The sequence below is a fragment of the Gracilinanus agilis genome, chromosome 4 (assembly GCF_016433145.1).
Source record: "Gracilinanus agilis isolate LMUSP501 chromosome 4, AgileGrace, whole genome shotgun sequence".
In the NCBI taxonomy this organism is placed as follows: domain Eukaryota; kingdom Metazoa; phylum Chordata; class Mammalia; order Didelphimorphia; family Didelphidae; genus Gracilinanus; species Gracilinanus agilis.
Window position 1 is genome coordinate 121,804,695 of NC_058133.1, and position 11,892 is coordinate 121,816,586.

General features: G+C 36.6%; 1 protein-coding gene across 1 annotated transcript; it reads right to left on the reverse strand.

The window, feature by feature from the left end:
- Positions 1-10,573: 10,573 nt before the first annotated feature.
- LOC123245992 (probable E3 ubiquitin-protein ligase TRIML1) lies at positions 10,574-11,617 on the reverse strand. The gene has a single exon (XM_044674958.1). It carries the CDS (start codon positions 11,615-11,617, stop codon positions 10,574-10,576), a length of 1,044 nt encoding a protein of 347 aa, XP_044530893.1.
- Positions 11,618-11,892: the final 275 nt, after the last annotated feature.

The following is an 11,892-nucleotide window of genomic DNA, read 5'->3' on the forward strand; positions in this document are numbered from 1 at the left end:
GATTCCCAAATATCACGTCATTTTTTCCCTCATTTGGGGGACTGATAATGGAATCATGTCTGGATGTGTTAGAAGAGACTGCTTCTAGAATCCTGCATAAATCAGCACTCCAGCTGCCTCACATTCTGCTCTACTTTTCTTCCTTTCTTCTTCACATTCTTTCTCTTCTCTTAAGAGAGACAACACATAGGGGAAATAGAAAACATGAAGGCACGGGAATTTAGTCCATCCTAGATTTAGTAGCCAGAAAAATAAATGTACATAATATAAATAAACATAAGCAATATAAGTACAGGGTGTCTCAAAAGTTAGTTCAGCTTTAAGTTTTTAATAAGAGGCCACAACAGTAATACTTTTGGGGCCTTCTCTATAAGTAAATGTGGGAGGTAGAATGGTAAATTGGCTAGGAAGCTAGCCTGAGAATCAGGAAGACCTGGGTTCAGTTTCAGGCTCTTTAGGTAGTGTCTTTGGGATCCAGGAAAAGTTTTTTTAATCTCTTAATCCCCTGAAATTATTTGTTAAGTAAGATGCTAAGCAGTTGCTTATCTGTGTTTGTGGATGGAGTTTCTTTACCAGAAGTTCCTTGTATCAATGAAATCATGAATCCAAATGTGTCTGTCTCTTTATCTTAGGACATTTTCTGAGAGCACCCTTTTTTTTTTACCTCCTCTTCATCTCATATAACCCAGATGCCTTCTGTCATGATCTCCTTTAACCTAGCATCACAGGAATAGGTGATCCTTTTCCTTGCCAGGAAAATCCTTCTTTATGCACAAGTGATTTCATTTCATCCTATTTCTTCCAGCACATTGCTTCTGTTGCTCTACCTGCTCTTTCACTTATCTTCAATTTGTTCTTACTTATTGACCATTTCCCTGTTGCTTACAAATATGTCTATGTTTTTCCCATAGAGTATATCTTGTTAAAACCCATTTGAATGTATATGTTCTGGTAGTTGGTATAAATTTAAAAAAATGTGTTTTTATACCGGTACCCAATCTATAAAATCATAAGTATATATTGGAATCAAGGAATTGTATTTTAGTATATTATATGGGGGATATAACTACTCAGTCTCACTTCCATTCACTTGATCAAGTCTTTTTTGAACCCTCTATATGCCGGGTAACTAGGCACTGAAGGTAAAATGACAAAAAAAGAAACCAGCTCTAACATTAATAATAATAAAGTGATAACAACAATGATAATAATAACATTTAGACAGTGTTCAAAGTTTTGCAAAGTACCTCATAAATATTATCTCATTTGATCCTCACAACCACCCTAGGAGGTAGGTAGTATTATTCTCTCCATCTACATATGAAGAAAATGAGATAGACAGAAAGTAAGTGTCTTACCCAGAGTCATACAACTAGTAAATGTGTGAGACCAGATATGAACTCAGGACTTCCTGATTCCAATGACAACTTTCTATCTTCTGGGCCATCTAGTTGCACCTAGGCAGCTGACTTTATATTTATGGTAGAATGGAGTGGGCAGACAATATGTACACAGATAATAAATGTTCACAAAGTAAATACAAAATAATTTTTAGGAAGAGATTCTTTAGTACTAATGACTAGGGGAATCATTTTCGAATCTTCCATTCTGTCCAGATCTATTGTTATAAACTGACATGTTGCTACAGTGCCAGGAATTGACTTCATCCTGACATTCCTCTTAAGTGATATTCCATCATGTTGTTTGCTTTTGGTGGACCCCTTTGACCACAGGCTGTGCATTTTTAATGATGGACTGCTGTTGAGTACAGTGAGAGAGAGCATTTTTGTTACCTTTGGGAAAAAATAGCTCCTCTTTGGCAGTGAAAATGATTATGCTTGAGAGAAAATATGGATTTCTAGACTCTAAAGATGAAAAGCCTGAAGGAGGCAGTCCAGCCTTCCTGACTAAGGAACAAACATCCTAAAATATGATCCATGACTTGAATAGGATTATTTATTTTTACTACAAAGCAGCTCCATAAATTTCTGATCTCTCTCTCTCTGGAAATTCTTTTCAGGTTTAATTTTTCCTTTATGTCCTTCTCTGCATTAGGGGAGAGAAAGAACTCATTATAAATATTATGCACAAGATTTTTTTTGCCTCATGCCAATAATCTTCCTGTGAAGACCTAGTAAGACTTAGAAAAATCTATCTCTTTATAGTTAGCTGTGAATTAAACTGGGCCAAGCTAGTAACTTTATTATAATAAAAAAAAAAGGTCGCATTAAATATTTCAGCCCTGGCCGATTAAGTGTGTCATTGACAACATCTTAGTATTTTATGGTGGCTTACTCTGGTGGATTTGGGGTAAACATCTAGAGAATTAACTGAGGTCATATGTAATAAGGGAATTTCAGGATGTAATAAGGGACTGAAGCTAGGGGTAATAAGGGCTTAGGCTATAGGTAGTAGTTGTAAGGAATAGGGAATAAGGCAAGACAAGGGACCCAAGGCTGGAGGTAATCAAGGGAATAGGTAGTAGGGAAATTGAGGCAGAGGTATGGTTGGAATTGAGGATGGGCACTGTGGATAAGGGTTTGTGAATCCCTAAGGCAATATGGTGGATGAGGAAGGTACAATAGTGAAGGTTGGTAGTTGAGGTGGTAGGAGAAATAAGGGAATGTCTGAGTTTAGGGAATATAACACGGAGGTATAAAGAGTTGCAAAGGAGAGGATGAGTTAATCTAAGGCAGGCAACAACAGCAGGAAAATACAGACTGGGACCCAGGTTAGAGACAAAACACTGAAGGGAAACAGACTGAGCCCTTCAAATAAAAGGGACACTTTACAGAGCAAGGTTAGAGACAGCCAAGAATGGCTTGAAACTGACTTGAGGCTTCTAGTCAGTTTCACAGGAAGGGACTAGAGGAAGTATTGAAGTTACACTTCCTCCAAAATGGATACCTTCAGCTTCCCTCAAACTCCAGAGAGAATATTATTCTCTCTCTCCTCCTCCATCTCTTATTAATTAATTACTTAATGAAGTAGACAAAGGGTTTTGATTAAAGACAAATGGGATTTATTGTCTTCTAGGGTAGATTGGAACAGGGTAGAGGATACAAGGTAGCCCTAACAGCTGCTTAGAGAAAGCTTCAGGTGGGGGAAGGGAGGCAGGAACATGAGACTGAGTAGGCACCAGCCTCCTTCAGCCCGGAGAGGGTTTGTAGTCAAAAGGGGTAGGAAAGCTGGATACAATGATTCAGTAGGTAAATTTGTAACAAAGGTAAGCCCTATTTGACTAAACTATCAAATATTTGAACTAACTCTCAGATATACTCTCCTTTCAAAACTTCTCAGACATTCAGGTAGGGAAAATGAAGGTGGGAATAAGGAAGGCTAGGGAGAGTCAAAGGAATTAGCTAAACTAACAATTTTTAAAAGAAAAGCTGCAAAATATAAGTCAGGTTTCAATCTAAAGAAAGAGCTCAGATTGACCCTGATACTCTCCACAAGTTTCCCAGGGCCAACTGCCCTTTTCCCCAAGATTCTAAAACCCTCATCAACTGACAGAAGAACTTTGCAAAGTAGTTATGCCCCCTCTCTGCACCACACATAGCATTGTACTTTAAATGATATGACTGCAATCATTATCCAATAACAATTATATGCCTCAGGAACAACATGATGATATGATACCCATAGATTTTCAACCAATGGATATCGACTCGAATCCAATATAGCTCATTTCCAGTAGTTCTTTTCATACTAAGTATTTTATTTGATACAATTAGCCTATAGAATGGCAGGGTAGTTACTATAATTCAAATTTTACACCAGAGAAAAATGTAAAGGAAATTTAAATGAAAAAAAAATTCATAGAATTCTAAGGTGTGAAAGGAGAACTCATTTACTTTTTAGAAAAATCCTTACATTCTGCCTTAGAACCAATATTAAGTAGTAATTCCAAGGGAGAAGAGGAGTAAGGGCTACACAATTGGGGTTAATTGACTTGCTCAGTGTCATACAACTAGTAAGTGTCTGAGATTAGATTTGAACCCAGGACCTCCCCTTTAGGCTTGACTCTCTGTCCACTGAGCCACCTAGCTCCTCCTTGATTTATCTTTTTGTGATATTAGAGTTCCATAAATCTCTCTTATGGTTAAGCAGCTTATTCTGCTCTGGATACTAAGAATACTTATTTCTTCTAGCTGGACATCCTGACCCTCACTTAGTACCTGTGTGATCTTGGGCAAGTCATTTAATCATTCTTGATCTCAGTTTCCTCATCTCTAAGATTAGATGACTGAACTAGATAAAGTCATATCCAGTTCTTATGATTCTTGCTCTGATATTTTGGGAAGATTACATATTTCATATCATACTCAATCACATAAGAATCTATTCTCTTATAAAATCTATGACTTTTTTAAAAGTTGATTTATTTAATTAATTTAGAATAGTTTTCCATGGTTACATGGTTCATGTTCTTTCCCTCCCCTTCCCCAAACGCCCTCCCATAGCCAACAAGCAATTCCATTGGATTTTATGTGTCATTGATCAAGATCTATTTCCATATTAAAATTGATGACTTTGACTGTTCCCTGTCTTCCTTCAGATTTTAGCTAAAATCCTTACTTCTGCAAGAAACCTTTTCTAATTCTCTTTGATATTGGTTCCTTCACACTGTTGGTTATCTCCAATTTGCCCTACAAGATGAAATTTATTTCAAATATGATAATTTCTAAATAAGTTTGTGTATGATTTTTTAATTGGGGCTTGATCTGTGTTTCAAGCTTCTTTCCTCATTCCTTTGTTCTGGTATTCTTTTTTGTCCCCTCCTCATGAACAGCATCTAAAATTTGGATGATTTGGATTGTGAACCCCATCTTATCCAGTAAACAAAAACTAGTTTAAATTAAGTATATCTGTGGCCAGCACACGCCCTATTATTCCCACATTGAAAAGAACTGGATAATGTCAATTCTAATTAGACTTACTATGGTTTCTTCATCTAGATATTGCAATCCTGTAGTTAGGCATGTGATTTTTCCATCATCATGAAGAATCAGGAGGGGACTGAGAAAATGTTGGTCCTCCTCATTAGGTATTATTTTATTTAATGATTCAAAATGCTAAATGTTTTTATCTTTGATCATCAAGACAGATCACTGATCATTTAATTTATTGGTTATTGCTAGCTTGATCAATAAATTTATTTCCTTTCCTAGAATCCAGTTGCTCTGAATTTTTAATCACCACAATATATATTGTCTTCATATTGTCTTTCCTATTAGACCATGAGATTCTTGGGATCAAGGACTTTCTTTGGCTTTTCTTTGTATCTCCATCTCTTAGCACAGTGCCTGGTATATAGAAAGTGCTTCATAAATACTAGTTGACTGACTGACTGTGAGTGAGATGCTCTGGGTTGAAGGCCATTGTAACCTAGGCATCTCTTTCTAATGTGATATAAAATATGGCAAAGCCAAGTGGGCAGAACTATAGCTAGAATGTGTTGACTGGGACTTTCCTTTAGAAGGCTGAAATTTAGAAGCCACTGTTAATGTGAATACACTTTCATCAAATAAAAGCATCCAATCAATCAGTTACCAAGCATTCAAGAAATGCCAGAAATGTTCAGGTGCTTGGTATACAAAGGCAAACACGAAATCATTCTAGCTTTCAATATCCTTTTGCTTGGAAAGATAGATATAAAATGGATGCCAAGTAATTTGGTGAGAAGGCATTAGCAGCTAGGGTCATGAGGAAAGGCTTAATGTGGCATTTAAGTTTGAGCTCTGAGGGAAACTAGGAAACCAGGCAGTGAGCATTTATTGATCACTTACTTTGTTCCAGATAGTGGTAACTTCTGAGGGTACAAATGAAAGCAAAAAGAGATGGTCTCTGTCCTCAAGGTGCTAACATTCAAATAACGGAAGACACACAATGCTAAAGCAGGGGGAAAGTACCACAAGAGGAATAGGTACAAATTCTTAAGTCAGATTTTTAAGGTATTCTAAGAGGTAGAGATGAGGAAAGTCACAGAGTTAGAATGCTATTTATGAGAAAGTGTAAGAAGGCCTGACTATGAAATAATGTGTAGTTAATGCTAAAAGTAGGTTGGCAAGAGCTTTCAATTACCATTGAAGAAGGCTTGGAGGTAATAGGGAGCCACAGGAGTTTGAGTATAGACAACCTTTTTCTAGGAGTTTGGATAATAAAAGTAGAATACTTATAGGATGACAACTTGAGGGTCTAATGAGATTCTTTTAGATGTGAGAGTAGTTTGAGTTTATTTATAGGCAGCAGGATATGAGCCAGTAGATAGGGACATATTAAAGATTAGAGAAAGAGAAGGGATGATTGTGGGTGCAATCTACAGGGGGAAAAGGGGAGTGGATGGGAACAGGGATACCACTGGCATTAGTAAGAAGTATTTCCCCCTTATCAGAGCCTAGAGTAGAGTGGAGAAGGGAGTATGGTGTCAAGAGTTTCTGAAGTAAAGAGAACTGAGAAGATGGAAGTCATGACGAATTTGACTTTTTTAAAGGAAAATTTGTACCAAGTCCAACTGAGGATAGAGGAAGTGTTTGTGGGAGTTTAGCTGAAAAGTCAAGGAAGAAACTGTTCTAAACACTGGAGATACAAAAAGGGGGAAAAGATACTTTCTACCATCAAAGAGCCCCACTGTAGTCCTGAGTCTGAGTTAGTAGACTGGTCTAAGGTAGACCTGATCTACAGTAGGCTAGAGGAGAGAACTAATGAAATAGTCTCTGTAGGAAATGAAATAAAAGAATTAATTAGGGAGGAGTAAAAGGTTTTTTTTTCTTGCTACAGAAACAGCAAGCAAAAACATATGTACAAACAAACTATATATACATATATATGATAAATAATTAACAGAGGGAAGACATTAGAATTAAGAGGGGTTGGGAATGACTTGCTATAGAAGATGAAATTTTATTTGAAATTTAAAGCAAGGAGGAGTGGCATCTACTTTTTTAGGCTGAGATAGTTTCCCTTTAAGGTGTTGGGTAAGGGGAGGAGGGAGGATTCTCTAGATTATCCTTGGTTTGGCTTCTTAGAAAGGCCCCCAGAGGCAGAAAAGACTCAGATAATGGGAAGTTGATGCTTCAGGTTTCAGCAAAATTGCCAGTGTCCCATGAGGACTTTCTAATATAGTGGTGATATAATAAAAAGGCAGAGAGGAGAGCATTTTATTTGAATTGCATCCTTTTAAATCTTATCTTGAATATAATAGTTTTTATTGCATTTTATGTTTCACGAAGTGTCTCATTGCACTGTATTCCTGAGTCTGAGTCAGTAGACTGGTCTGACGTAGACCTGATCTACAGGAGACGAGAGAAGGATTGAAATAGTCTCTGTGGGAAGTGAGATAAAGAATTAATTTGGGAAGAGTAAAAGTTTTTCCCCCTACAGAAAAGGTCCATTTGAGATTAGATATCACAAATTTGTAGTAATCCCAGTTACCATCATGGTGTGACTTTCTCCAATTTAGTAGGACTGGAGGAAGCATACCTTGGGGATTAGAGTAATCCATGTTTTGGCCAAGTGTGAACAACAATAAGATGATAGAAACTAGTATAGAGCTGAACTAGTAAATTAAGGATCAACTAAAATATTGAGTTTTATTGACTTAAAAATAATTAATATAAATAGGAATCAACCAACCCAGTGTAATTACTTGTCAACTCTAGGAGGGGGAAAGGAAGAGGGGAAAAAGACAACATGAATCATGTAGCCATGGAAAAAATATTTTAAAAAATAGAAAGCAATGAAATAGAACCATTTCTCTGATCCCAAACTATTTTCTCCTTTTCTTAAAATCTGCTTATGTTCTAGAGTTTACACTCAGGGTGATCAAGATTCCTTTATGGAGTTCTCTGTCTCCATGGTGAACCAGTGTCTTTCTCTCTTTTCCTGTGTTCCCTTGACACCTAACTGCTAGAATTGCTAGCTATGGCTCTATGGGTGTGTGCCGAATCTGAGAACCAGCATTCCACTAACTTCCTTCTTCCTATTGGGATCAAAAAACCATTACACCAAGATACTTCACAGAATCATTCTTCTTATCAATTCAATTATATCAGTTCAACTCATTAAACATTTACTCATCCTTTACTATGTGCTAGGCACTGTGCTAAGGACTAGTGATATAATAAATAAGAGGGAAAAGACAAGTTTTTTTCCTCAGGGAGCTTACAATCTAATGGGAGAAACAAGGTACAAACAAATGTATACAAAACAAGCTAAATACGGAATAATTAGGAAATGATTAAAAAACAGAAAAGCATTGCAGTTAAGATGGGTAAGGATAGTTTCCTGTGGAAGGTAAGATTATAATTGCGACTTAAAGGAAGCCTACAAGGGCAGTAAATTGGAGCAGAAAAAGGAGAGTGTTCCACACATGGGGACAAACAGAAAAAAATCCTGGAGATGAGAGATGGAATTTTTTCCCATGGAATAGCCAGGAATCCAATGTTACTAAATTGGAGAATATGTGTTGGGGACTGGATAGAAGACTAGAAAGATAGGAAGAGGGTAGGTTATAAAGGGCTGGAACCCAGTTGTATTCTTTGGTTTCCTTGGCCTCCTTCAGGAGTCCACTTACATTCCACCTTCTGCAAAAGGCCTTTCAGTGTCTTTAAGTGCAATTTTAATATTGTTACTGCAATTATGATTTTTTTCTTAATGATTAGCATATGGTATGTAATAAATGCTTGCTGACTGACTGACTTAATTACCTATTCCCTTATTGCTCCTACTCACACATGCTTCTCTCACTAGGTACTTGTTTTAGGCCTTTGGTCTTTTCTTCTATGGGTTGAACATGGTATGATTAAAATACCTATATTTCCTATAATGCTCTATTTGATTTTTTGCATGTGAAACCCTCTTCATATATCAGAGCTGCTATTAAGAATTATGACTATCATAAAGCAGCCTTTTGCCTCTTTTGGATAGCTCTCTTGCTATAATGGTTTTCCTTATGTAAAACCTCAATCTGCCTTCTGTCATTCTCCATCTACTACTTTTAGGCCTGAGATCAAGCACGACCAACATAATCTTCCTTTCACAGGAGAACCTTAATATTCCTTTCCTCATCACTGCCTGGAGCATTAGACTGAATCTAAAATGTAATTCAATAGGGATAAATGTAAATTCTTACATTTAAATACCAAGATGCCCATTTCAAAAGTACAAAATGGAGAAAGTAAGATAAGACAGCAGTTATTCTTGAAGAATGTCTGCGAGTTTTAGTGACTATAAGCTAGGAATGATTAAGTCTTAATGTGGCAGCCAAAAAAGCTAATACAATCTTGTGTCACATTGAGAGGAGCATAGTTTCCAGGAATAAGGAAGCAATAATCACTATACTTTGTCCTAGACAATCTTCATGTGGACCAGTGTGCTCAGTTCTCATTGCCATGGTTTTAGTTGGTCCTGGTAAGTTGGAGAGTATTTAGAGGAGGGTAATAACATGGTAAAGAACCTTGATATAGGTAAAGGACCTATATCACATGATGACTGGTTGAAGGAACAGAACATGTTTAGCCCAGAGGAGAAAATATTCATGGGGGACATGACAACTGTCTTTAGTTATTTGAAGGGCTTCCATGTAGAAGATTGATTAGACTTGTTCTGTTCTTCTCTTTGAAGCATGAGGAGTTATGAAGAAATGGAAGAAATGAAGAGACAAACTTGGGCTTGATATTCGGAAAAACTTCTGAATAATTAGAATTGCTCCAGATTGGAATGAGTTGTTTCAAGAGATTATGGATTCTCCTTTCTTTTTGTTTTTTAAATTTAAAAGGTTTATTAATAAAATAAAATTAACACAGCCAAGATTAGAAGGAAAGCAGAAAATTGGGAGGAATATTAGCAAGTTTCTCCAAGAGGTATCATATCAAAATATATTCAGACATTTTTCAAATTTATAGGAATATGAACCAACCTCAATTCTAATGACATATAGCTATGATACTTCAAGCACGTAATCTCACTGATGTGTCATGTATCTCACCATCATTTTCACATCCTTAGTTTTAAGTTCAGAAATTGGTTTTTTTTTCCACAATCTTAAATCCTTTCATTTAGTTCCATGGGTCACTCTTTCCAAACCAGTTTTTTATCTTTAGCAAAATATCCAGTCAATCCATAGTAACTGTTATCCCAAAGTTTCACCACTGTTTGGGACTTACTTTTAACTCTTTAGTATTTACCCTTTGGTCGAACCACTCAGAAAGGAGGAAAGAATTTAAAACTCAAAATTTCTTAAAATATTGAAAATTATTTTTACATATAATTGGGAGGAAATAAGTAAGAAATTCACCAGGCCTGGAAGTCTTGCAACTGTTGAGCAAATGAAGGAATAATATAATATATAGAAAAATGAAATTTTTTCATAATTTGATGTAATCTGGTGTCTGTAAATTAATCTTAAATAATACATTTTAATATACTTCATTTCTTCGATAAGGCTTAGACTAAGGAGTCCTTTACACAAAAAAAAAATTTAGAAACTTTGCTGTGGAGTATGGGATAATTCAGGAATGTCCCTTGGTCAATCATCATTGTCATCATCACCTCTTTGTTGGGGCTCAAAGGTTTAAGTAAATGAATTTCCAAGAAATGGTTGGTTATCCATGGGGCAAATGACAAGAGATCTGGAGGGGCAACCTTTATTTTGAAAGGAAGGAGAGAAGAAAGACCTAAAGGGTCCTTTGAAGGCAATAGCTGACATGCTATAGATAAGTAATCCATCTGTAACATTGTAAAATGCTATATGTCCACTTTCGTAATCCAGGAAAACACCAATCCTTTGTATGGGTTTCTTTATATGAAAGTTATCCTCAATGTGTGTGACTGAGAGGCAGAATTTCTCTCTTTCTTTGAAGGCCTTCAGGCCAATTACTTCTCCAGGTATCAATGGAGGGTACCCTTTCCTGTTAATAGAGCTTTTACAGATCCCCACTTCCCACTCGATCATGTCTCCTGTCTCCACTTCCCAGTAGTGTATACCTGAAGTGAAACTTTGAATGCTCAACACAGTGGCAGAAAAGTCAAATCTCTCCGGGTTGTCAGGTACATCCTGGGGGACCAAAGAGTGCTTTACGCTCTTCAGTTCAGAAGACACAATGAGATGGGGATTGACCGTTTCAGGATCCAGCTTTATGCCCCTCTGGAAGGTCATCATCATTTCCCTCAGGCCAGTGATGTGGCACATTGTCCATTTGGGTAAATTAGGTTTGGGATACTGAAGTAATAGAGCTTCACTCTTATTCAATATGTCTTTTGCATCCTGGATCGTGTTAAAATCTAGTTTCTCAACTTTATCAATGTCTAGTTTTATGGCCATCATTTGTAGGTCTTGAACTTGTTCAGACAGCTTCCACTCATTCTCCTTAAATTTTGACAAGTTCTTTTGTTCTTTCTTATCCAGTCTAGATAGGTGCTGCTCTTCTTCTCTCCTCAAAAATTCATACATTCGACTATAGTTTGAAAAAACAGCCTCTTTCATCATCTGTATATTTGCCTTTTGCTCTTTATATTTATTTTTCTCCTGTTCCAAGATAATTTCAGTCTCAATTATTTTTTCCGATATATTATTTAACATCTCTTCTAGTGCATTCAGGGTATTCTCAGTAGCCATTTCCAAGGGAAAGACTTGGTGTTCCATGTGTTGCAAGAGTTGCCACAGACTAGAAGAGTTTCTATTCTTCTTGGTATTTGTCACAGGTGGTTAGGCTGCTGATCCACTAAAATGGGATTCATTAATTCTTAGCCTGGATTCTCCTTTCTTAAAGGTCTTCAAGTTGTGGTTGTATGACTATTATTACTCAGGTAGATTATAATGGCAATTATATGTCCAAAAGTTGAACTAGACTGATGCTGAAGTCCTATCCAACTCTCAAACTTGGTTATTCT

What these genes read in the sequence shown, in the direction of transcription:
- LOC123245992 (XM_044674958.1), bottom strand. Translation starts at nt 11,617, where the DNA reads ATGGCTACTGAGAATACCCTGAATGCACTAGAAGAGATGTTAAATAAT.